The sequence below is a fragment of the Phyllobates terribilis genome, unplaced genomic scaffold (assembly GCF_046119375.1).
Source record: "Phyllobates terribilis strain yellow unplaced genomic scaffold, ASM4611937v1 Scaffold_9__5_contigs__length_417890890, whole genome shotgun sequence".
NCBI classification, from domain to species: Eukaryota; Metazoa; Chordata; class Amphibia; order Anura; family Dendrobatidae; genus Phyllobates; species Phyllobates terribilis.
In genome coordinates this window covers 346257950-346283396 of record NW_027362769.1, presented here as the reverse complement: position 1 = coordinate 346283396, position 25447 = coordinate 346257950, and the positions used below count along the sequence as shown (strand labels likewise).

Here is a 25447-nt window from a genome sequence, read left to right as displayed (position 1 = left end):
ACTATACAGATGAAAAATCAGCCGTTTTTTTGAGCTAAAAATCTGCTATTTTTTTAAACCTTCGTGTGAGCTTAGCCTAAGGAAAACCTGTCACTAGATTTGGGGATACTAAACTACCAGCACACGGTATGTGGTTAGGGTTCAGCATTTCCAACATGCCCATGTCAAAACAGCATTTGGCATTAAATAATAATGAAAAAAAAACAAAACAATAAAGTACCAAGATGAATGTAGTGGCAATTCCGGAGTGCAGGTCCAGAATTTAGGACCGAAACGTCAATGCAAATTGGAATTGGATTGCTAAAATAAAACTTGTCACAATTCTACTACACACCCCTGAGTGCCGAGTTTTTCTCTGTATATACTTTACGGACTGAATCCCTACTTGGGATGGGGTGGCTTTAAATTAGGAGTAAACCTAAACTTAAAAGGATATCTCTAAAAAAAATAGAAAAAAACCTGAATCAGATATGATAGAGGACATATCAGTGTGCGCCCCAACATTTGAATCCTTATTGGTGGGACATTAAGCCTTACAACCCATCTGCTTGAGAATGGTAACTTTGGGGTCATTTGTATAAACACCAGTCCTTGATGGGGTCCTTGTTTGTGTCTTGTCTGCAGAAATCGCTCTACATACTGTATAATGTAAAATAACATTTCTACTGTGTCTGCAGATGATCGGAGATATAAAGAAATATATACAACACATAAGCTTGTCACCGGACTCCATCCAGAATGATGAGGTGTGTATCAATGATGAGGAGTCTAATGTCTGACAGCTGCATAGGATGAAAATAAGATAAATATTTAATAAAAAGGAGACCATCAGTAAGGTGGAGTGATAATACTGTATATTATTACATCTGAATAAGCAAAGCTGAGCTGGTTCATATTGACAAACAATGTAGGGGATATGGCGCTTGCTATCCATGGTCCCTTAAAACAACTGATCTTCTTCAAACTTCAAGCTCAGGGCCCCCGCCTCTTTGGTGTCACAGCTCAGGGCCCCCGCCTCTTTGGTGTCACAGCTCAGGGCCCCCGCCTCTTTGGTGTCACAGCTCAGGGCCCCCGGCTTCTTTGGTGTCACAGCTCAGGGCTCCGCCTCTTTGGTGTCACAGCTCAGGGCCCCCACCTCTTTGGTGTCACAGCTCAGGGCCCCTGCCTCTTTGGTGTCACAGCTCAGGGCCCCCGCCTCTTTGGTGTCACAGCTCAGGCCCCCCGCCTCTTTGGTGTCACAGCTCGGGGCCTCTGCGGTGTCAGAGCTCAGGGCCTCCGTCTCCTTGGTGTCACATCTTGGGGCCTCCTCGGTGTAACAGCTCGGGGCCTCTGCCTCCTCGATGTCACATCTTGGGGCCTCTGCCTCCTCGGTGTCACAGCTTGGGGCCTCCGCCTAATCGGTGTCACAGATCTGGGCCTTCCCCTCCTTCATGTCACAGCTCGGGGCCTCCGCCTCCTCGGTGTCACAGCTCAGGGCCCGTGCCTCCTCGGTGTCACAGCTCAGGGCCCGTGCCTCCTCGGTGTCACAGCTCAGGGCCCGTGCCTCCTCGGTGTCACAGATCAGGGCCTCTGCCTCCTCGGTGTCACAGCTCGGGGCCTCCTCTTCCTCGATGTCACAGCTCGGGGCCTCCGCCTCCTCGGTTTCACAGCTCGAGGCCCCTTTTATTTTACTTTTATAATAAAAAGAAATGGACAACACGACTTTTTGCCGTCTGAGCAAAGACCTCAATGTGGCATTATAACGTGAATGTGGTCGCATTGCAAGTGATAGATTCGTCTTATGATGTGGCAGCATTGTGCTGTATTTTTAGCAGCTGTCAGTGCAATCACAATCATGTTTATGGAAATCTCCACAAATATGGGAATAATTACTGCAATCATCAGAATTAATTTAGACTTTACGGCTCATCCATTGGAACATTGGTAATTTATCTGTCATTTTAATCACTGACATATGGTGTGTTCTCTGTTCCAGGCTGTGTCTCCCCTAATGAAATATCTCGATGACAAATTAATTATACTAAGTGAAACCTTGGTGAAGGAGAACCTGTACAGGTAAGAGCTGAGCGTCTCATATGTCACGGTAATGAATTAAAGAGGTAAATTTGGGGGACGTGTTACCCGAAGACTCTCCCTATGCCGTCATGTTCATCAGATATTCCGCGATTAGTGTCCTATAATGATGAATGATGGTAAAGGGATTCTTATTAGATCACCCCTATCCATGTGCCTTAATAGGGCGACTAGACATCAATTTAAAGGGGATCTGTCACTTTCCATAAATATAAGTATTTTGTACCTGGTGTAAATGCCGGTGTTCTCCTGAATCCGGCGTTGTTTTTCTTTTATTCCTGCTTCTCACCATTCCTGAGATAATGCACTTTCTTCACTGTATATAAATCTAGTTTTCTTGGCCAACTGGGTGTGATATTAAAGAAAACACCCATGAATAAGAGTTGAGAACCACACCTCTTTGGCTAAGAATTCTAGATTTACATCCATGGAAGACAGGTCTTATCTCAGGAATGGAGAGGTACGGAAACAAAAGAAAACCAATGCCGGATGCAGGAGAACAGCGGGATTTACACCAGGTACAAAAATTATATATTTATCGGAATACTACATTGTGGGGTCAGTATAGGCTTGTAAAGCCCTTTTTTGAGAACGAGTATTTTTGGGAACTGCATAAAACAAATTTCAAAATATAGGTTAGGCGATTTGTGTCTGAGAACTGGGACCCCTACTCATCATAAAAACTGGGGTCCTGTATCCCCAGCTTGAAATAAGCCGTGGTCGAGCATGCCCGTCTTTAGGGCTGACAGAGAAAGCCAAGTATAAAGTTTTGCTATCTTCATTAGTCTCATGAACATTTTTTTTTTACTGTAATGAGTCGGGACATGGACCTTCTGGTTACGGTCCAGGAAAATGGCAGCGGGAACTGTGGTCTTGGATGTCATTCCACAGGAGGCTGTACTTTGGGAAATGCAGGGGGGCATAGATATTGCACTGTGGTGTTCCAGTAGGAAGGGAAAGTAGTACCTGATATATTGGGTTTATTTGACACCAGATCTAGTTGGATTTACACCTGCATTCTGACTAAAATCCTGCTTCTTGTCAGGTTCCTAAGGGTGTGACAAAGTAGAAAAATCACACTAAAGCAGGAAAGTGTGTTCAGGCCAGAGAGACAGAGCAAAGGGGTCTGGGCTGGGAGGAGAGGAGAAAGGTAAACCTGCAAATCAGTAGCGGGTAAGGAACTATGTAAAGTCGCAATAAGAGAGCTCTGGAACCAATGTGAGTGATTGAGGAAACTCACTCCGACCTGAAGAACAGCCACCAGTGATTGTGCCACCCATGTCTGACTGATGCATCATTGCACTAGAGTGCTTAAGTACAATGGAGTGAAAAGGCATGAGTGTACATATCCTTTAAGGTTGCATATATATTTCTTTGCTATCTATTATCCATACCATCACTCTGTTGGCTCCAGTGTATGACCTACAGTGCTGCTCACCATTATTGGCACCCCTACATTTTTTTCATAGACTGTACAATGTCTTCAGAAATAAATGGAAATGTACCAAAGTTATATCCTCAGGATTTTTTAATTAGTGCTCCAAAGTAATACAAAAATAAAACATTGTTTTTCGACTTCCATGTTACAATTTGAAAGAAGAAACAGAATAACCAGCATGTGCAGCAATAAAGGCACCCCTAATTAATACTTGGTTGCACACCCTTTGGCATTGCTGACAGCCTCCAAATGTTTCTTGTGGCCATCTATAAGCTTCTTGCACTTCTCAGCTGGAGTTTTCTCCCACTCTTCCTTTGCAGTTTGTTCAAGCTCTTGAATGTTTGCTGTTTTTTTTCCCAATGGCTGATTGCAGCTCACCCCAAAGATTTTCAATGGGATTGAGGTCAGGACTCATAAATGGCCGTTTTAAAACAGTCAAGTTTTTATTTTTAAACCATTCCTTGTCTTGCTGAAGGACCCGTGATCTTCGACTCAAACCAAGTTTTTTGTACACTGGGTAGGAAATTTCGCTCCAAAATCTCTTGATAGTTCTCTGATTTCATGATTCCTGTGATACGGTCAAGACCTCCAGTACCAGATGCAGCTAAGCAACCCCACAGCATTATGGATACTCCACCATGCTTAACTGTTGGTAAGGTGTTCTTTTACTTATAAGCTTCATTGCGCCATCTGTAAACAAACTGTTGCTTTGCATTGCCAAAAAGCTCTATCTTTGTTTTATCTGTCCACAGAATATTTTCCCAGAAGGATTGTGGTTTGTCAAGGTACTCTTTGGCAAAGATCTGTCATTCCTTTTTATGTATTTTCTTCAGCAATGGTTTCTTCCTTGGCCTTCGCCCATAAAGCTCTGCTTGGTTTAGTGTACGGCGTATGGTACTTGACGAAACTGTGACCCCAGACTCTTCCAGGTTGGCCTTCAGGTGTTTGGATGTTTGACGTGGTGTTTTTCCCACCATTCGCACCAACCTTTGAAGACATCTCTTGTTAATTTTCCTCTTTCCTCCATGTCCAGAGAGGTTCTTGACCGTTGCTTGCTTGGCAAACTTCTGCACACTGTTGAAACTGGGATACCAAGCTCTTTGGAGAAGGCTTCCTTTGGAAGTCTTGTGTTTGCTAATAATAGCAGTTCTGATGTCCTCACACAGCTTATTTGTCTTCACCATTGTGACAAAGGAACAGGGCCTACCATGCGGCTTTTTAAAACACTGAAGTCACCATTCATTGGCAAATTCATGTCACATGGGCACCGACAATTAATCACAGAAGAATCTCTTTTGTGATTTACCACAGGCGAGTCAAAGTGTGTTTCCATACTAAATTAATGTAAAGGGTGCCAATACCAGTGACACAGCAAGCTTTAGGTTTTTCTATTTTTCCTTCCATGGTTTTTGGTTTTAAATTATTGTTTATCATTCGCTCTTTTGTATTTATAATAATAATAATATTTTTTATTTACATAGCGCCAACAAATTCCGCAGCACTTTACAATTAAGCGGGGACATGTACAGACAATAACTTCAATACAATTTGAGACAGTTTAAACAGTTACATTAGGAGTGAGGTCCCTGCTCGCAAGTATTTAACACGAGTCTCTATGCAAAAAAACTTTCACTTGATTCATTTTTTCAGGAAATATTCCACATTATGTACTTAAACTTCAGGGGTGCCAATAACGATGAGCAGGATTGTATCTACCGATCACCACGCTCTCCATTTCTTCATAATAAGCTGCCAATGTCATTCTTTTTACCATAGGGTCCTTGAAGCTCTGTGGTGGCTCCTCCTGAAATTCATTATTGATGCCTTGGACTCCAACAGGGGAGTGTCTGTCGAATTTTATGGACGATTTTATTATACACTGGAGGTAAATAACTTCCAAATGCCCAGAACAAACATACTAGATAGGCCGCATTGAGTCCTGGGCCGTATATGGAATACCCAGACGGACCGCGGGTCGTTATACCACTACTGTGATATCACTGTGTGCCTAATCCCTTTACTGTGACATCACTGTGTGTATTATCCCTGCACTGTGACATCACTGTGCGTATTATCCCTCTACTGTGACATCACTGTGCGTATTATCCCTGTACTGTGACATCACTGTGTGTATTATCCCTGTACTGTGATATCACTGTGTGTATTATCCCTGTACTGTGACATCACTGTGTATATTATCCCTTTACTGTGATATCACTGTGTGCCTAATCCCTTTACTGTGACATCACTGTGTGTATTATCCCTCTACTGTGACATCACTGTGTGTATTATCCCTCTACTGTGACATCACTGTGTGTATTATCCCTGTACTGTGATATCACTGTATTATCCCTGTACTGTGACATCACTGTGCGTATTATCCCTGTACTGTGATATCACTGTGTGTATTATCCCTGTACTGTGACATCACTGTGTGTATTATCCCTGCACTGTGATATCACTGTGCGTATTATCCCTGCACTGTGACATCACTGTGTGTATTATCCCTGCACTGTGACATCACTGTGTGTATTATCCCTGTACTGTGACATCACTGTGTGTATTATCCCTGTACTGTGACATCACTGTGTGTATTATCCCTCTACTGTGACATCACTGTGTGTATTATCCCTCTACTGTGACATCACTGTGCGTATTATCCCTGTACTGTGATATCACTGTGTGTATTATCCCTGCACTGTGACATCACTGTGCGTATTATCCCTGTACTGTGATATCACTGTGTGTATTATCCCTGCACTGTGACATCACTGTGCGTATTATCCCTGTACTGTGATATTACTGTGTATTATCCCTGTACTGTGATATTACTGTGTATTATCCCTGTACTGTGACATCACTGTGTGTATTATCCCTGTACTGTGATATCACTGTGTGTATTATCCCTCTACTGTGATAGCACTGTGTGTATTATCCCTCTACTGTGATAGCACTGTGTGTATTATCCCTCTACTGTGATAGCACTGTGTGTATTATCCCTGTACTGTGATATTACTGTGTGTATTATCCCTGCACTGTGACATCACTGTGTGTATTATCCTTATACTGTGACCAGGTTTTTCTGGGCCTTGGGCGAAAGAGTCTCAGTGGGCCCCTTTAATACATACCACGATTCATGATGCACAGATACTGCAGAGAAATATATATATATATAGTACAATGCCAAATATTTCACTTCTTACATTACATGAGTAATATCTATTGTAAATTCCACAATAGATCAGAAACCGGCGAATCGTTCCACACAGTATACTGGCCGCCATAAAATGCTCCATACAAGATACTGGCCCCCAAATAATGCTCCATACGGAATACTGGCCCCCATATAACGCTCCATACGGAATACTGGCCCCCATATAATGCTCCGTGCAGGATACTGGCCCCCATAAATGCTCCATACAGGATACTGGTCCCCTTATAATGCTCCATACAGGATACTGACCCCCACATAATGCCCCATGCAGGCTGTTCCCCCACATAATGCCCCATGCAGGCTGTTCCCCCACATAATGCCCCATGCAGGCTGTTCCCCCTTTATAATGCCCCATGCAATCTGTTCCCCCCCCTTATAATGCCCCATGCAGGATGTCACTCCCCATATAATGCCACATGCAGTATGTCACCCCCCATATAATGCCCCATGCAGGATGTCACTTCTCCCCCCATATAATGCCCCATGCAGGATGTCCCCCCCCATATAATGCCCCATGCAGGATGTCACCTCCCCCCCTTATAATGCCCCATGCAGGATGTCCCTCCCCCCCATATAATGCCCCATGCAGGATGTCCCTCCCCCCCCATATAATGCCCCATGCAGGATGTCACTCCCATATAATGCCCATGCAGGATGTCTCTTTCCCCCTCATATAATGCCCCATGCAGCATGTCACTTGTTACCCCCCCATATAATGCCCCATGCAGGATGTCACTTGTCCCCCCCCCCATATAATGCCCCATGCCAGATTTCACCTCTCCCCTCCATATAATGCACCATGCAGGATGTCCCTTTCCCCCCCATATAATGCCCCAAGCAGGATGTCACCTCCTCCCCTTATAATGCCCCATGCAGGATGTCATCCCCCCTCTTTATAATGCCCCATGCAGGATGTCACCCCCCATATAACGCTCCATACGGAATACTGGCCCCCATATAACTCTCCATACGGAATACTGGCCCCCATATAACGCTCCATACGGAATACTGGCCCCCATATAATGTTTCATACTGGCCCCCATATAACGATCCGCACAGGATACTGGCCCCCATATAACGCTCCGTACAGGATACTGGCCCCCATATAACATTCCGTACAGGATACTGGTCCCCTTATAACGCTCCGTACAGGATACTGGCCCCCACATAATGCTCCATGCAGGCTGTTCCCCCCACATAATGCCCCATGCAGGCTATTCCCCCCACATAATGCCCCATGCAGGATGTCACCCCCCTTATAATGCCCCATGCAGGATGTCACTCCCCCCCCCCCCCATATAATGCCCCATGCAGGATGTCCCTCCGCCCATATAATGCCCCATTCAGGATGTCACTTGTTCCCCTCCATATAATGCCCCATGCAGGATGTCACTTGTCCCCCCCGTATAATGCCCCATGCAGGATATCCCTTTCCCCCATATAATGCCCCATGCAGGATGTCCTTCCCCCCATATAATGCCCCATGCAGCATGTCACTTGTTACCCCCCCATATAATGCCCCATGCAGGATGTCACCTCCCCCTTTATATAATGTCACCCCCCCCCCCATATAATGCCCCAGGCAGGATTTCACCTCCCCCCTTATAACGCTCCATACGGAATACTGGCCCCCATATAACGCTCCATACGGAATACTGGCCCCCATATAACGCTTCATACTGGCCCCCATATAACGATCCGCACAGGATACTGGCCCCCATATAACGTTCCGTACAGGAAACTGGCCCCCATATAACGCTCCGTACAGGATACTGGTCCCCTTATAACGCTCCATACAGGATACTGGCCCCCACATAATGCCCCATGCAGGATGTCACCCCCCCATATAATGCCCCATGCAGGCTGTTCCCCTCTTATAATGCCCCATGCAGGCTGTTCTCCCCTTATAATGCCCCATGCAGGATGTCACCCCCCATATAATGCCCCATGCAGGATGTCACCCCTCATATAATGCCCCATGCAGGATGTCACCCCCCATATAATGACCCATGCAGGATGTCACCCCTCATATAATGCCCCATGCAGGATGTTACCCCCCATATAATGACCCATGCAGGATGTCACTTGTCCCCCCCCATATAATGCCCCATGCAGGATGTCCCTCCCCCCATATAATGCCCCATACAGGATGTCCCTCCCCCCCATATAATGCCCCATGCAGCATGTCACATGTTACCCCCCATATAATGCCCCATGCAGGATGTCACTTGTCCCCCCCCATATAATGCCCCATGCAGGATGTCACCTCCCCCCCCCCATATAATGCCCCATGCAGGATGTCCCTTTCCCCCCCATATAATGCCCCACGCAGGATGTCACCTCCCCCCTTATAATGCCCCATGCAGGATGTCATCCCCCCTCTTTATAATGCCCCATGCAGGATGTCACCCCCATATAATGCCCCATGCAGGATGTCACCCCCCCTTATTACACTCATACGGAATAGTGGCCCCTATATAATGCTCCATACGGAATACTGGCCCCCATATAACGCTTCATACTGGCCCCCATATAATGATCCGCACAGGATACTGGCCCCCATATAATGCTCCGTACAGGATACTGGTCCCCTTATAACGCTCCATACAGGATACTGGCCCCCACATAATGCTCCATGCAGGCTGTTCCCCCCACATAATGCCCCATGTAGGCTGCTCCCCCCTTATAATGCCCCATGCAGGATATCCCTTTCCTCCCCATATAATTCCCCATGCAGGATGTCCCTCCTCCCCATATAATGCCCCATGCAGCATGTCACTTGGTACCCCCCCATATAATGCCCCATGCAGGATGTCACTTGTTCCCCCCCCCATATAATGCCCCATGCAGGATGTCGTCCCCCCCCCCATATAATGCCCCATGCAGCATGTCACTTGTTACCCCCCCATATAATGCCCCATGCAGGATGTCACTTGTCGTCCCCCCATATAATGCCCCATGCAGGATGTCCCTTCCCCCCCTATAATGCCCCACGCAGGATGTCACCTCCCCCCTTATAATGCCCCATGCAGGATGTCATGTCACCTCCCCCCTTATAATGCCCCATGCAGGATGTCATGTCCCCTCTTTATAATGCCCCATGCAGGATGTCATGTCACCTCCCCCCTTATAATGCCCCATGCAGGATGTCATGTCCCCTCTTTATAATGCCCCATGCAGGATGTCACCCCCCATATAATGCCCCATGCAGGATGTCACCACCCTATATAACGCTCCATACGGAATACTGGCACCCATATAATGCTCCATACGGAATACTGGCCCCCACATAACGCTTCATACTGGCCCCCATATAACGATCCGCACAGGATACTGGCCCCCATATAACGTTCCGTACAGGATACTGGTCACCTTATAACACTCCATACAGGATACTGGCCCCCACATAATGCTCCATGCAGGCTGTTTCCCCCACATAATGCCCAATGCAGGCTGTTCCCCCCTTATACTGCCCCATGCAGGCTGCCCCCCCCCTTATAATGCCCCATGCAGGATGTCCCATGCAGGATGTCACCCCCCATATAATGCCCCATGCGGGATGTCACTTCTCACCCCCATATAATGCCCCATGCAGGATGTCCCTCCTCCTCATATAATGCCCCATGCAGAATGTCACTTCCCCCCATATAATGCCCCATGCAGCATGTCACTTGTTACCCCCTCATATAATGCCCCATGCAGGATGTCACCTCTCCCCCCAAAATAATGCCCCATGCAGGATGTCACCTCTCCCCCCCATAAAATGCCCCATGCAGGATGTCCCTTTCCCCCCATATAATGCCCCATACAGGATGTCCCTTTCCCCCCCATATAATGCCCCATGCAGGATGTCACCTCCCCCCCCTTATAATGCCCCATGCAGGATGTCCCTTTCCCCCCCATATAATGCCCCATACAGGATGTCCCTTTCCCCCCCATATAATGCCCCATGCAGGATGTCACCCCCCCTCTTTATAATGCCCCATGCAGGATGTCACCCCACCCCCCATATAATGCCCCATGCAGGATGTCACCCCCCCCATATAATGCCCCAGGCCTCCCTACATTAAAAAAAATAAAATACTCACCTCACTCCTCCTCACCTGCTGCCGCTGCTCTGGTCCAGACTCCAGCGTCACCGGCGTCTTCCCGCTCTGCGCTGCCTGTGACGGCTCAGGGGAGGGCGCGGTGGAAAGACGTCACCGCACCCTCTGACCTAAGACTTTACAGGGAGCCCACAGCAGGAAGACAGCGGATCTGCGGAGGCACGGGGAGAGGTAAGTATCCGGCTGCCAGGGCTCCAAGCAAGCGGGGGAGAAGGGCGGGCGCTGGCACCGCTCTCCTCTGCCCATAGCCCGGCGGGGTGCCCGACCGCGAGTGGGCCCCCCCGCCTGCTCAGGGCCCCGGCACTTGCCCAGGTGCTGATGCCGGCCCTGTACTGTGACATCACTGTGCGTATTGTCCCTGTACTGTGACATCACTGTGCGTATTGTCCCTGTACTGTGACATCACTGTGTGCATTATCCCTGTGTGTATTATCACAGTACAAGGATAATACACACAGTGATGTCACAGTACAGGGATAATACACACAATGATGTCACAGTACAGGGATAATGCACACAGTGATGTCACAGTACAGAGATAATGCACACAGTGATGTCACAGTACAGAGATAATACACACAGCGATGTCACAGTACAGGGATAATACACAGTGATGTCACAGTACAGGGATAATACACACAGTGATGTCACAGTACAGGGATAATACACACAGTGATGTCACAGTACAGGGGCAATAAACACAATGATGTCACAGTACATGGATAAGAAACACAGTGATGTCACAGTACATGGATAAGAAACACAGTGATGTCACAGTACAGGGATAATACACACAGTGATGTCACAGTACATGGATAAGAAACACAGTGATGTCACAGTACATGGATAAGAAACACAGTGATGTCACAGTACATGGATAAGAAACACAGTGATGTCACAGTACAGGGATAAGAAACACAGTGATGTCACAGTACATGGATAAGAAACACAGTGATGTCACAGTACAGGGATAAGAAACACAGTGATGTCACAGTACAGGGATAAGAAACACAGTGATGTCACAGTACAGGGATAATATTGTAAAAGTGCACTAAGGCTAAGTGCCCACGATGCAGAAATGCTTCATATGTTTTCCGCTTCTCCCTGGCAAATGCAACCGGCATGGATTTATATAGTGTGACCAAGTAGTAGTTAAAAAAAAATGAATAAGAATGGTAAAAAATAAAAAATAAAGATTATACTTACCTTTTGATGGCCCCCGGTGTTTTCTATGCTACGTCCAGTCTGTTGTACGGCTCGCGGTGGTGTGAAAGGACCTGTGATGACATCATTTAGTCATGTGACAGGTCACCACCACTGCGACCCATACAACAGACCGGATGTAACGGAGAAAACACCGGGGGCCATCGTAAGGTAAGCATAATCTTTATTTTTTATTTTAATTCTTTTTTTTAACAGGTTCTATGGTACCCGGGTCTGGATGAGAGTCTCCTCTTCTCCAGACCAGTGTACCATACTCACATTGAACCGCATAATATCCGCTTGTGCACATGTAGTCATACAGATATTAAGCGATTCAATGCAAGTCAATGGCGGCAATTACGCTGCGTGTCCGCAAAATTAATGGACATGCTGCGCATTTTTCCGCAATGATAATCCGCAGCGTAAATTTCCTCAGCATGTGCACAGCACATGCGGATTATCATTGGGCACCTATTACCAAGCGTTTTTTTAAGCGTTTTCGCTGCGGAAATTCCGCGGCAAAAACGCTTGAAAAATGCATAGTGGGCACGCAGCCTTACTGCACCTTACGAGTGAAGATGGGCTGCTATGTCTGATAGCATAGATAGATAGATAATATATAGATATCTCAGTTTCCTTGTGGTTCTTATAATGCAGCAGTGACTATGTAATGACCGGTTCAGCAGGCAGTGGGTTAAGGCCCCTGTCTGGAGACGCTGGGGAAGATGGCAGTGCTGCACAGTCTGTCTTACTAATGAGCACTCTCTTTCTGACAGGCTCTGGTAGACTTTTTCCATGCGGAAGGACAGGGGTTACCACTGGACACCTTGCGGAACGGAGATTACCGGGTGATTGACTTTAATTACTATCTCTGTAATTCGGTAGTGCGCACTCCGGAGCCGCATACACGGTTTGTCAAAGATCAACGTCACATTCTCGGCTCGAGGAGAAGAACCATAATTATGAAATAATTGCTCAGACTGAGAGTCCTCTGTACAAACAGGAACAAGTTACATTCTAAATATAAAGCAGAGTAACTTTCTAACCATTTCTCCTTACCGCACTGATTTCAACCCCTTGGGCCTATTTTGTGCCGTTTTTCCCAAAAGAGTCATAATTTTTTTTTATTGATGAAGTTGCTACTTTTTTTTTTCACAAACATGCAGTATAGAAATTTTTGCTACCATTTTAAGATGCATATAATACATAAGTTAAATTTTGTTTAAGGCCCGGTATGAACATGGTGATACCAAAAAAGGTACGGTTTTCCCCATATTTTACCATTTTGGGTCACGTTCACACAGATGTAGTTTCGATCCGTGTGCCATCTATGTGAGCTACAGGCCGTACACAGGCTCTACTGTGGCCATATCTATATATTTACCCCCATATAGTATAAATAATAACTTTATTTTTAACTCTTTTTCCATCTTTGTTTCATAGCGGAAATATTCAACATTTTTTTTCATGGCGAACTATGTTCAAAAAATTATTATTTTTTTATTAGAAACTTTTTTTTTGTTAAACACTATTTTACTTTTTGCCTTTTATATTATTCTTAAAGGAACACGCTAGCTTAGCTGGACACTGTATTCAGTTGAACCTCTGGGGCGGAGCATGACTGATTCTAACTTTGGAATCCTGTAAATCCCTGCGTCATGCTCCACCCCTGGTGTGTGATGCTTACCCATGATGACCATGGGTAAGTGGCACACACAAAAAGCATTGTAAAATATAATAGTGTATATATAGACTCGAATTGTAATAGAGAAATATTAATAATTGATCTGATTTTCTTTCATCTTTCAGTTTTTGGAAGAAGAACTGCGTCTGAATAAGTGTTCTACAAGTGAACTTATCGAAAAGTACTATCTGGATAACATTAAGGAGCAGGTAACGATGACACAAAATGTGCCAAAAAAACCATGATAAATTCCCCCCATACATTCAATCAAGCATGGGGGAGGAGGATGGAAGGTTTTCCGTATTGTGATTGACTGCCAGACTAAATAAGGGAGGGGGGGGGAGTCTCTCTGGATGTCCAGTTGGCAGAGAAATGTGATTGACTGCCAGGAACAGCTTCCAGAGGGATATGAAGAACTCAGGAGACAAATCAATTAGTCCCATGAAATCTGGAGTAATACAAATCAACAGATCTAAGATAGACTGCATAGTTACTACATTAAAGGGGTAACAAGAGGTTATCACCTATCCACAGGATAGGTGTTAACTTCCAGATCGGTAAGATGTTTGGTTATCTCTGGTAGTCCATAAAGAATGATTGTAGCAACGGTTAAAGAATAACTAAACTTTTGTAATGTTTTTTTTCATATTTCATTGCCCTTATAATTACAAGTAAATCGAGTCTTGAGACCCCCACTGATTGCTGAAGCCCGCCCCCGAGGAGAGGTGCCCAGCTCAGGAGACAGGAGCACACACACAGTCCAGAGTACAGGTTTCAATCCCGATCTGTGTGTGCACTCCTGTCTCCAGAGCTGGGCATCTCTCCTCGGGGGCGGGCTTCAGCAATCAGTGGGGGTCTCAAGACTCGATTTACTTGTAATTATAAAGGCAATGAAATATGACAAAAAACATTACAAAAATTTAGTTACTCTTTATGCATGCACACTGCCACCCTATTGAAATAGTAGACAAAAGTGCCCCCTTCTGGCCATCGGTGAAGGTCTTCGTAGTCGGACCTCTACTAATCTAGAACTTATCACCTATTACTGTGGAGAGGTGATAAATTATTGCTACCAGAATACAGGAGCACAATCTTAACTTTGGTATGCTCTAGTGCACACTCTGGCCCGTGGGCCAAATCTGGCACACAGGGTGGTTTTATTTGGCCCACGACACCAGAACCACCATCCCTATGTGGGGCCATTATTCTGCATGGAGGACTACGTGGGGCCCATTATTCTGTATGGAGGACTATGTGGGGCCCATTGTACTGTATGGAGGACTATGTGGGGCCCATTGTACTGTATGGAGGACTATGTGGGGCCCATTATTCTATATGGAGGACTATGTGGGGACATTATACTGTATGGAGGACTATTTGGGGCCCATTATTTTGTATGGAGGACTATGTGATTCCATTATTTTGTATGGAGGACTATGTGGGGCCCATTATACTGTATGGAGGACTGTGTAGGGCCCATTATGCTGTATGGAGGACTGTGTAGGGCCCATTATTCTGCATGGAGGAATATGTAGGGCCCATTATTCTGCATGTAGGAATATGTGGGGCCCATTATTCTGTATGGAGGACTATGTGGGGTCATTATTCTGTATGGGGGAATATGTGGGGCCCATTATCCTGCATTCAGGACTATGTGGGGCCCATTATTCTGCATAGAGAACTATGTGGAGCCCATTATTCTGCATGGAGAACTATGTGGGGCCCATTATTCTGCATGGAGGACTATGTGGGGCCCATTATTCTGCATAGAGAACTATGTGGGGCCCATTATTCTGCATAGAGAACTATGTGGAGCCCATTATTCTGCATGGAGAACTATGTGGGGCCCATTATTCTGCATAGAGAACTACGTGGAGCCCATTATTCTGCATGGAGAACTATGTGGGGCCCATTATTCCGCATGGAGGACTATGTGGGGCTCGTTATTCTGCATCTAGGACTATGTGGGCCCATCATTCTGTATGGAGGACTATGTGGGGCCCATTATTTTTCATGGAGGACTACGTGGGACCCATTATACTTGTATGGAGGACTACGTGGGGCCCATTATACTGTATGGAGGACTACATGGTGTCGGGGTCGTAGCGACATTCCACTCGTCCTCCAGTCACTCCAAATTAAGGCTATGAGCATGGGTCAACCATTCAAAGAATGAGTCAGACAACAAGCTGGTTCAAACTCAGAGCATGCTCAGAAGGCTACTGGCAAGCCACGATCTCAGCAATGTTCTGTCTTTATTTCCGCATGCACAAACTTAAATACACTACGTAATGGGGAGGGGAAAGAGAGTGTTCGGGGCGGGGTAAGCCATAAATGGATTGTTCGGGGCGGGGTAAGCCATAAATGTCTAGTATCCAGCCACTCCTGATTGGTCCACGACTCCTTAACTCAGTCTCTGGGCAGACAACAATCAGTTGATGTTTTGGTTTCATTTCTCTGAAACAGGTGCTTGGCTGATACTGGCGCCATCTTAGCATAAGTTTTGATCTAAGTAACACGTAGCAAGGAAAGCTTATTGTTATAAGACACAAAATGGTGGTTAGTACATAAGCAAAGCGTATAAAAGTATAAAAGTGGAGAAAATATATATATATTCTTTTTTTTTTACCCTGACATTCCCCCCTAAACACTAAGCTTTCCCTTGCTTCGGGGCCTTTGAGACTGTCCATGTGTGGGGAGAGGGGAGGTGGATTTCTTCACCCAATTATTTTAGAAGCTGCCCCCTTATGGGACGCCCCCAAACAATTGAGCCCTACCCTAAATGACACATGGAGTTCTCCCAACTGACCCTAAACTAAATCTCTCAATTGGACTCTGTCATGGGGGGTCTGGTCAGGCTTGTTTAAAGGAGTGTATTTCTCCATGTCTTCCTTACTGGTATCATCATGTAACAGAGATGTGGTTTCTTGATTCAAAAAGGTCCCGGAGGTTGTAACAGCATTGTTTATAGCTTTCCTGTATAAGGGGACTATGCAGCATAGGACCACCAGGCCCAATACTAATAGACCTCCTATCACTAGACAAGCTTGCTGGAAGAATCCCTTGAGCCCTCCCAACCAACCTGAGAAGAAGGAGGTATCTACCCCCGCATTCGCCTTCACTTCCTCTGCCAGACTTGTTATCCTTCGAAGAGCTTCCACGGTTTTCCCATTCACTCCAGAGTTCTGGGGAATGTATGTGCAACATTCTTCCCCTATCATCCCACATACTCCACCTTTCTCAGCAAGAATCATATCTATTGCCAATCTATTTTGAAGAGTCATCCTTGTATTGGGCCCTAGTTCCTCAACTATGCCCTGGAAGGCATCTCTGCTGTAATTTATAAATCTCTGTTCAGTGTAATAGACATAGTTTATCCAATCTACATTCCTATTGATCTGTATAGCCGGGATGAGAGATAGAAATCCAGCAACTACTTGATTCTGGGCCTTGTACTCATCTGGGACCCCCCTAGGGACTCCTATAGAGTCTATATAGACCTTCGGGTCTTCTGCATAGCTCATATGCAGCTGTTCCAGACTTCTCTTTTTCCTGGTCAGTTCAGGAGTTGTTTCCGGGTTCCAGGGCAGGATTCTGAATTGCATGGCTAATTTTACTAGGGTGCACTGTCCGGTCCAGGTGGTGGGAAGCCTGGGTCTGAGTCGTCCATCCCCACAGAGCCAATAACTATCATATATATATCTGGAATGACTGCTTAGTAGATCAGTGTCCACAGTCTCATTAGTCTGACAGAAACTATCTTTGAAAATTCCTAAAGAACGACCGGTAGAGTTGTCAGGGGAATAGCATGTATAATTATCTTTGGTTATTGTTACTTCACCTGGGGTCCGAATTTTTGCCTTGGAGCTAACCAGGGGAATGTATTCAGGACAAGAGCTATCGTCTACTTTATTTTTCAGCAACTTTAATAAGCAGAGGGTACTATTATGGTCAGCTGGGAAAGCATGGGTGTACAGATGAGTATTGGCGGCTGCACAGGCCACGCAACTTACGGATATGTTCTGGGCTCTAACATTGTACCGTACCCATTCTAACCATAGATTTTTATGGGGATTTACCTGGGTTTCTATGGAGAAAACTTCTTCCCACCCAAGCCCTGGGATGGGAATGACCTCGTTTAAAATTTTTTGCAGCATAACACCTTCGCTAGATTGACTTGTGTTCAAAGGGGCTGGTGTAGGTTTTGTTTGTATATCTTTTAGCTCTATTATTCCTTGACCAGGGTTTATAGCACCATTGTAGCTACTCAAAACATATTTCCCCAAATCTCCTGTTTGAGGGTTCTCCAGATTCAGATATAAAGGGAAGCAGTCTTTTTCCCATGAACATTTTGGTCTACGTGGCCACTGTACCTTATCTATAAATCCAGTGCTCAGGGTCATTCGGGTTAATAGAGATCTCCCTTCTCGGTCCTTCCTGTTTACGTCTTCCTTTGGTTTGTATTCCCAGTCAGTATCTCCCGTATTCCACCCCACATCTGACCAATAATAGCAATTTTCGTTTCCTGGACGGGTTACACAGAGATAAAACGTTCCTCGGGCACAAGCATTATACCAGTACCATGTCATTCCTGCACAATCCACTATGTCACAGTAATCAAATCGATACGTCTGGATTTTTGCGTGAGTATCTACCCAAAATGTGGTAGCTGTCCACCCTGGGACAGACAGTAAGCATATGGAAAGGATATAGAAGAAGGTAGTCATCTTTTATAGGCTCGTTCTGTCTCTCTTGCAGTGGGAGGCGTGAATCCAGGTGCTCTTGCCCTCAAGCTTCAGAGCTGTAGGAGTAGTCAGGATCACAGTGTAGGGGCCCTCAAATCTGGGTTGGAGACAGTCCCTCCGGACAAACTTCTTTACGTACACCAGGTCGCCTGGGGTGAAATCATGTACCGCATCACCTGTGGATTCTGGGAGAGAAGCAGATACTGTAGAGCGGGTGTTAGTCAATTCTTTAGACAGAGCAATCACAAATTTTACTACTCTATCATGTGTTTCAGACAACTCTTGGGGCCTAATTTCTCCTATTTTAGGTGGGGTCCCAAACAAAATTTCATAGGGAGTTAGCCCATGTTTAGCTTGTGGGGTGTGTCTGATATGATACAATACTATAGGGAGTAGGTCGGGCCAGGGGAGGAGATGATCTTGGGTCATTTTAAAGAGCTGGGTCTTGAGTGTGGAATTCATCCTTTCCACTTTGCCTGAACTGGCAGGATGGTATGGAGTGTGGAGGCCCAAATCTGTTCCCAACATGTTCCAAAGTTCTTTGTAGATATTTGCTGTGAAAGCTGGTCCTTGATCCGATTCTATGACTTGGGGAACTCCAAATCTGCAGGCAATTTCAGTGATCAGTTTCTTGGCTGTGACTTTAGCAGTCATGTTGACAACTGGGTAGGCCTCGGGCCAGGCTGAGAACATATCCACGGCTACCAAAACGTACTCATATTTTCCTGCTTTAGGCATTTGGATATGGTCGACTTGTATTCTCTGCCAAAGGTAGTCTGGTTTAGCCAGGTGTTGGAGAGGGACCCGTGCCGTACACGTTGGGTTGCAGGTAGCGCAGACAGAGCAGGATTTTGAGTATGCAGTCACAGTGGAAGAGATTCCGGGTGCAAAGTACAGTTTCTTGATACATGCCAAGGCTTGATTCTTTCCTCTGTGTGTAGGCCCGTGAGCCCATGCTGCCACGGCTGAGTACATGCGCCTGGGCAAGCAAGGTTTTCCGTCCACTTGATAAAGAGCTGAGTCGATCTTTAAATCTTTGCGACCTGCCAGCACGGCTCCTGCCGCTTTCCATTGCTTGACTTCTTCAGTGGGGGTCTTCCTTTGTTCCTCACACAATTTTTCTTCAGGCATCCTGACCCCCCTGGATTCCACGCGTGTCTCCGCTGGACTTGTATGGTCTTCCGCCGGCTGTTCTTTGGCCCTTGCTCTAGTGAGCGCCACAGCTACGGTTTGCAGGGTCTCCCCATCTCTTCTTCCTTTTCCTGCCACTTTGATGACACATTCTCCACTGCTGCAGTCTTGGCTGCTTGGTCAGCTAGGTGGTTGCCCCTGGCTTCCCTGGAATCTAGTCTTCCATGAGCCTTGACCTTGATAACAGCAACCTGAATGGGTAGTTCCAGGGCCTTCATTAGGGCCTTAATCCATGAGGCATGTTTCACTGGTGTACCTGCAGCTGTGATGAATCCTCTAGACTTCCACAAGAGTCCAAAATCATTGCAAATTCCATGTCCATACCTAGAATCGGTATATATGTTTGCCGTTGTTCCAGCTGCCAGATGGCAGTCTTCTGTGAGAGCTACAAGTTCAGCTTCTTGTGCAGACATGTATGGTGGTAGAGCTTCAGCCTTGAGGACTGTTAGGTCTGTTGTGACAGCATATCCCGTGTGGAACTTCCCTTGAGGGTCTGCGAAACGGGATCCATCAGTCCATAGATGCAAGGCAGGGTGTGCGAGCGGATGTGCCACCATATTCTCTGGAGCAGAAGTCTCTTCCTGCAAAATTTTTATACAATCATGAGGTTCCACCAATGGACCTTCACCCTGTTCATCTTCCCCCCTAGAAGGTGGAAGCAAAGTGGCAGGGTTGATAGTCAGACATCTGGTAAATGTTATATTGGAGGGCAACAATAGGGAACACTGCAGCCGCAGGTGTCTTTGGTTGGTTAGATGTTTCGGAGATGTTTGTTGCAGAACAGCCGAGAGATCATGGCCAGCCTGTATAACTAGATCATGTCCAAGGACGATATCAGCTGAATTGTCAAGGAGGATGTGAGCAGCGTGGACCGCCTTAAGGCACGTGGGGGCAGTTCGAGCGACAGGGTCCAGGCGGGCTGAGTAGTAGCCTAAAGGCCGATACTTATGATCATAGCGTTGTGCTAGAACTCCAGAGGCATGACCTTCCGATTCAGAGACAAAGAGGTGAAATGGCTGAGTATAGTCTGGTAAGCCCAAGGCCGGAGCAGAGACAACAGCCTGTTTAAGGCAGTCAAAACATAGTCTGCGTTGGTGAGAGACACGTGGATCTTCAGCATGAAGCCAGACGGAGCCTTCGTCCTTAAGACAGTCATACAGGGGTTGCATAAGCTTTGAGGCATCCGGGATCCATTGCCTGCAGTAAGTGATGAGGCCAAGGAAAGTCTGCATAGCGGAGTAGGTGGTTGGGAAGGTGATATGCATGATGGCTTGTTTTCTTTCTTCAGTCAGATGTCTAGCACCTTGTGATATACAATGTCCGAGAAAAATGACCTTGGGCAGACACCATTGGACTTTGCCTTTCGAGACCTTACAGTTAGCTGAGTGAAGAAACCAGAGAAGGGATGTTGACATCTCTGGCAAATTCTCTTCAGTGCCGCAGAGTAAAAGATCATCCACATATTGTAGAAGAGTGACCTGAGGGTTCTCTTGAACCCATGGCTCCAGAATAGACTTCATAGAATGAATGAATTGGTTAGGAGAGTTCTGGGCTCCTTGTGGAGTCCTGGTCCATGTAAGCTGTGCTCCTTGAAAGGTAAAGGCAAAAAGAAACCACGAATCTTCATGCAAGGGTATACTGAAGAAGGCGTTGGCCAGATCTAACACCGTAAACAAGGTGGCCGTTGGAGGCACCTGAGACAAGAGGGTGTTTGGGTTGGGTACTACTGGAGTTTCTAAAATGGTAGCTGCATTGACGGCTCTGAGATCCTGAACCAACCAGTATCTTGGAGGCTCTCCCGGAGCGGTTTTCTTCTTTACAGGAAAGAGTGGTGTATTGCATGGAGATACACATCTAACAAGGACTCCTGACTCCAGGAGGGAAGCGATTTGGGTACCCAAGCTTTGTTCTTGTGCCGCCTTGAGGGGGTATTGTGGCAACCGTGGGTACCTGTGTCCAGGCTTGAGGTGTACTTGGACCGGGGGAACCTGCAGGAGGCCAACGTCCTCTGGCCCGCTGGACCACAGAGAGTGAGGGAACTGTGAGGTATCAAGAAGAGTGTGAGGTTGTATGGTCATCATCATGAGAGGGAAGGCTTTGAGAACGCAGCGATCTTCAGTCCCTTGTTCGGAATGAGGATCTCGCAGAAGAAGCTCCATACCATGGCTTCCGAAGGTAATAGTTGCCTTCATCCGCTCTAAGAGATCGGCTCCCAACAAATTAACGGGGCAAGTTTCTGAGACCAAGAATCTTGTGAGTACTCCAGTGAATGGTCCTGCAGACACAGGGACTGTGAGCGGGGAGGAAGTATGTTGGCCTTCCACCCCAACACAGGTGAGGGTATCCGGTGATAGGGATACCGAGGGAGGGAGTTGTGTGGAAGAAATGACAGATGTGGCCGCCCCAGTGTCCACCAGGAACTTTAATGGTTGATGGTCCACCTGTAAAGTGACAGTCCCACAGGCGGCCGTGGGGTGCGTAGCCGGGAAAGTGGACACTGGTTGACCGGGCCGTCATTGGCGTGGGTGAGATGGTTCACGGGAAGGTCCATGGTTGTGTGGACCGTCATGAAACGAGCGGTCATGGTACTGTCTGCGGGTTGGACAGTCTCTGAGAATGTGATTAGGGCTACCACATTCCCAACACAGTATGCGTCCTTCAGAATCACGAGATTGTCTCTTGTCTCTAGGTGGCCCCCTGTCATTTCTTCTGTCTTGTTTTCTATATGTGGGAGGAGTATCATCACCTGTGCCTTTAACCATTACCCACTTGATTCCATGTTGGTTGCCAGGGGGTGGGTAGCTCTCTTGAGCATGATATACCATGGCAGGAGCGGCTTTCTTCTTTGGCTTAGTATCCTTTTCCATTTTTAGCATGGCTTTTTGGAAAGCTTTGACAAAGTCCACCGCGTCGTTAAAAGAAGAAGAACGGATCTCGGGGCGTACCCTCAGAACCTCATCTCTGAGGGCGTCTTGTAGGCCATCTACTAGGGCCTGAACCAACAGGGCGGCCTGCGTCTTGACGTGAGGACTGTATCCGAGATCCTCAAAATGCATGCTGAGTCTTGCAGCATATCTTTCCACAGATTCATCAGGGTCTTGTTGAACATCTTGTACAGACCCAGCTTGATCTGACAAGCGATCCTGAGCCCAGGCTTTTAACTGTTTCATGTATTCTAGGCCGGATTCATACGTACTAAGGGATCCTGCTTTTGTGGAATCCATGGCCTTTTCGATAGTAGGCAAGAAATATTCCTTGGCCTTCACAGATGTGATACCTGCCAAATCAGCCCAGGTTGCACCATAAATGGCTCTGGTTGTGTCCAAGCGTCTAGCATACTGCATGGGAGATTTATCGGGATCAGGAAGCTTTGAGACCAGAGTGTCTACTTGTACTGGGGTAAAGGGTTGATATTTGATCATCCCTAAAGGTCCAGGAACTTGTTGAGGACCGGGCAGCGTCGCATGTTCCTTGGTGGTGTTTGGGGTGGCAGTTAGGGAGGATTCTTCAGGCAACAGAACCGCATTAGGTATCGGTGTTGGGGGAGGAGGTTGCCACTAGTAGCTTAAGGGCCAAAGGCATAGCAGCATGAACTGCTGGACTACGGACACATACAATGCGTATTGAGTCCAATCCATGGGGGAGAGTCTCCATGCCTTCCTTGAGGGCTAGTACGTGTTCCTCCATGCACGGCCCGAGTGGGTAGCCGAAAATTCCAGAAGATATAAGTGGTATCGCTAAAGTGCGTCTGGGCATATCCTGATGACTCAATTTTCCTGCATGAAGGAGTACTGAACGGATGGTAGATGTGAGAGTGGAATGTGACTCTTCGGGGTTCTGGGGGTCATAAATAGGACCCACTGCATGTATGATAACATCAGCGGGCAGTCTACCCGCACGGATGACTAAGGTCTGGCCTTTTGAAAGCTCTCCGTTTTCGGCTAAGTGAGCCTGGCATTCTGCAGCCAGAGTGGAACCAGCAGCAAGGGCAATTTTACGAGCCAATCCTCCAACATGGCTCATACGGGTGTTTGCAGGGTTGACTATGGCCCCCACCCGATGTGTAAGGATGTCACCATAGCCTATTGACAGAGTAACAGGGCGTCCTGATGGGTCTACTAGATTCCGGGAGCGGCAGGGGTCCCAGACTTCTGAGGGGCTGGGGGGTGGTGTTCTTTCAGCAGTTGCTTGGAGCAAGGGCCGGAGTATGGGTAATGGATGTGGGGTGGAGGATGCCATAGGAGACGTATGGGATAAAGGGGGGGGGGGCTGGAGTATCTTGAGCCCATCCCTCATCTGGCTCCATATCGTCTTGAGTAACAGTATGTTGGCGGAGGGAGAGCAGTCTGGCCTGAAATTCTGAGGAGTTGAGGAGGATATCCCCAGGATTATGGGCGACCCCTATGGGGAACAGAGGGAGCGCCTCAGCATCGTGGACTGGAGTAGAGGGTATCACATTAGTTTCAGATGGGTGCTCTGGGACTGCGGGCTTTTCCACCCGTGCTGGCGGCTGGTAATGAGCACCGGACGGATCTAGTAGTGGATATAGGCCGGATTGGGGCTTTCCGGGCCTCCCACAACAAGTAAAAGGTGTAGTAAGATGGCCGTTGGAGGGAGGAGTTGGAGTGGGATTGTTCTTGGAGGCAGGCTGGGCATCGTGCCATGGGCGGCCCGCCCCACAGACACAGCAGAACTCCGCCCAGGGCGGGTTCTGCTCTCCACACATACGACACGTCCATCCTTCCGATGATTTGGCGTCGGCGCCATTATAGGGTGGTGGCTGAGGGCTCGGTGTAGTGACAGGCATCAACGGGGTTACGGCCAATTTAGGGTCACATAACAAATCACATTCTGCAGCTTTCATGTATCCGAACAAAGGCTCGGCATTCTCTGTCCCCCCCGCACCATCTACTTCTTTCCAGCCCTCAACCTTTAACTCATTCGCTACTCTAAGATGTGCTTGAGCCTGGTGCAGGAGTCCTTGATCACTCAACATCCCTTTATTTTGTATAACGTATTCTTTCCACACTGAAGGCTGGAGTCTGCCCGTACTGGGTAGCCTTATCATTTTATACAAATTCCTAACATTCTTAACAGCCTTCTTGCCTTCCCGTGATTCTACTAATTGGATGACTCCCACTGCACCATCCGGCAATTTGTGAAGCCTTTCAGATTTGAACATACGCAACATTTTCTTATAGAATGCAATGATCTGTCGACTCAGATCACTGGTGCAGCCGACAGGTCGCCACCGGTCAGTGTAGAGCACTCCTCAATACACTGGTGAGATAGAGAGACACCTCAATCTATCTCCTTTCCTAACCGTGAATGGCGACTACAGTGCGACTCACCACGGCACCCTGATTACAGGTCACCACCCGTCAGTGTAGAGCACACCTCAATACACTGATGAGATAGAGAGACACCTCAATCTATCTCCTTTCCTAACCGTCAGTGTAGAGCACACCTCAATACACTGATGAGATAGAGAGACACCTCAATCTATCTCCTTTCCTAACCTTAACTTTACAGCAGTCTCTGTGGTAGACAAAGAGCACTCCTCAATTCGTCACAGATTCTTTCTCCCTTACACTTCAATTCAAGGATGGCTTGGAATCGACTATCAGTCACGGGAGGCAACTATCTAAGAAAAGTACAGTGACCGGGGGAGGAGGAGGTGGTGTGCACACGAGAACGCGCAGGCATGCGACGTCACTCGGTCTCACAGTTGCTTGTTCAGGACGTGGTGCGGGACGCCCAAGGTCTCACCACTCGACCGGTCACCCACCCAGA

At 47.0% G+C, this 25447-nt stretch overlaps 1 protein-coding gene across 2 annotated transcripts in view; it reads left to right on the top strand.

The window, feature by feature from the left end:
* Positions 1 to 25447, top strand: part of BAIAP3 (BAI1 associated protein 3) — a 395244-nt gene that overhangs the window by 364032 nt on the left and 5765 nt on the right. For both annotated transcript variants that reach the window (XM_073648093.1, XM_073648091.1), the window contains 5 exons: positions 678 to 746; positions 1976 to 2055; positions 5288 to 5396; positions 12811 to 12882; positions 13844 to 13927. In XM_073648093.1, the coding sequence (XP_073504194.1) occupies positions 678 to 746; positions 1976 to 2055; positions 5288 to 5396; positions 12811 to 12882; positions 13844 to 13927 (414 nt within the window). The remainder of the gene's footprint in view (positions 1 to 677; positions 747 to 1975; positions 2056 to 5287; positions 5397 to 12810; positions 12883 to 13843; positions 13928 to 25447) is intronic.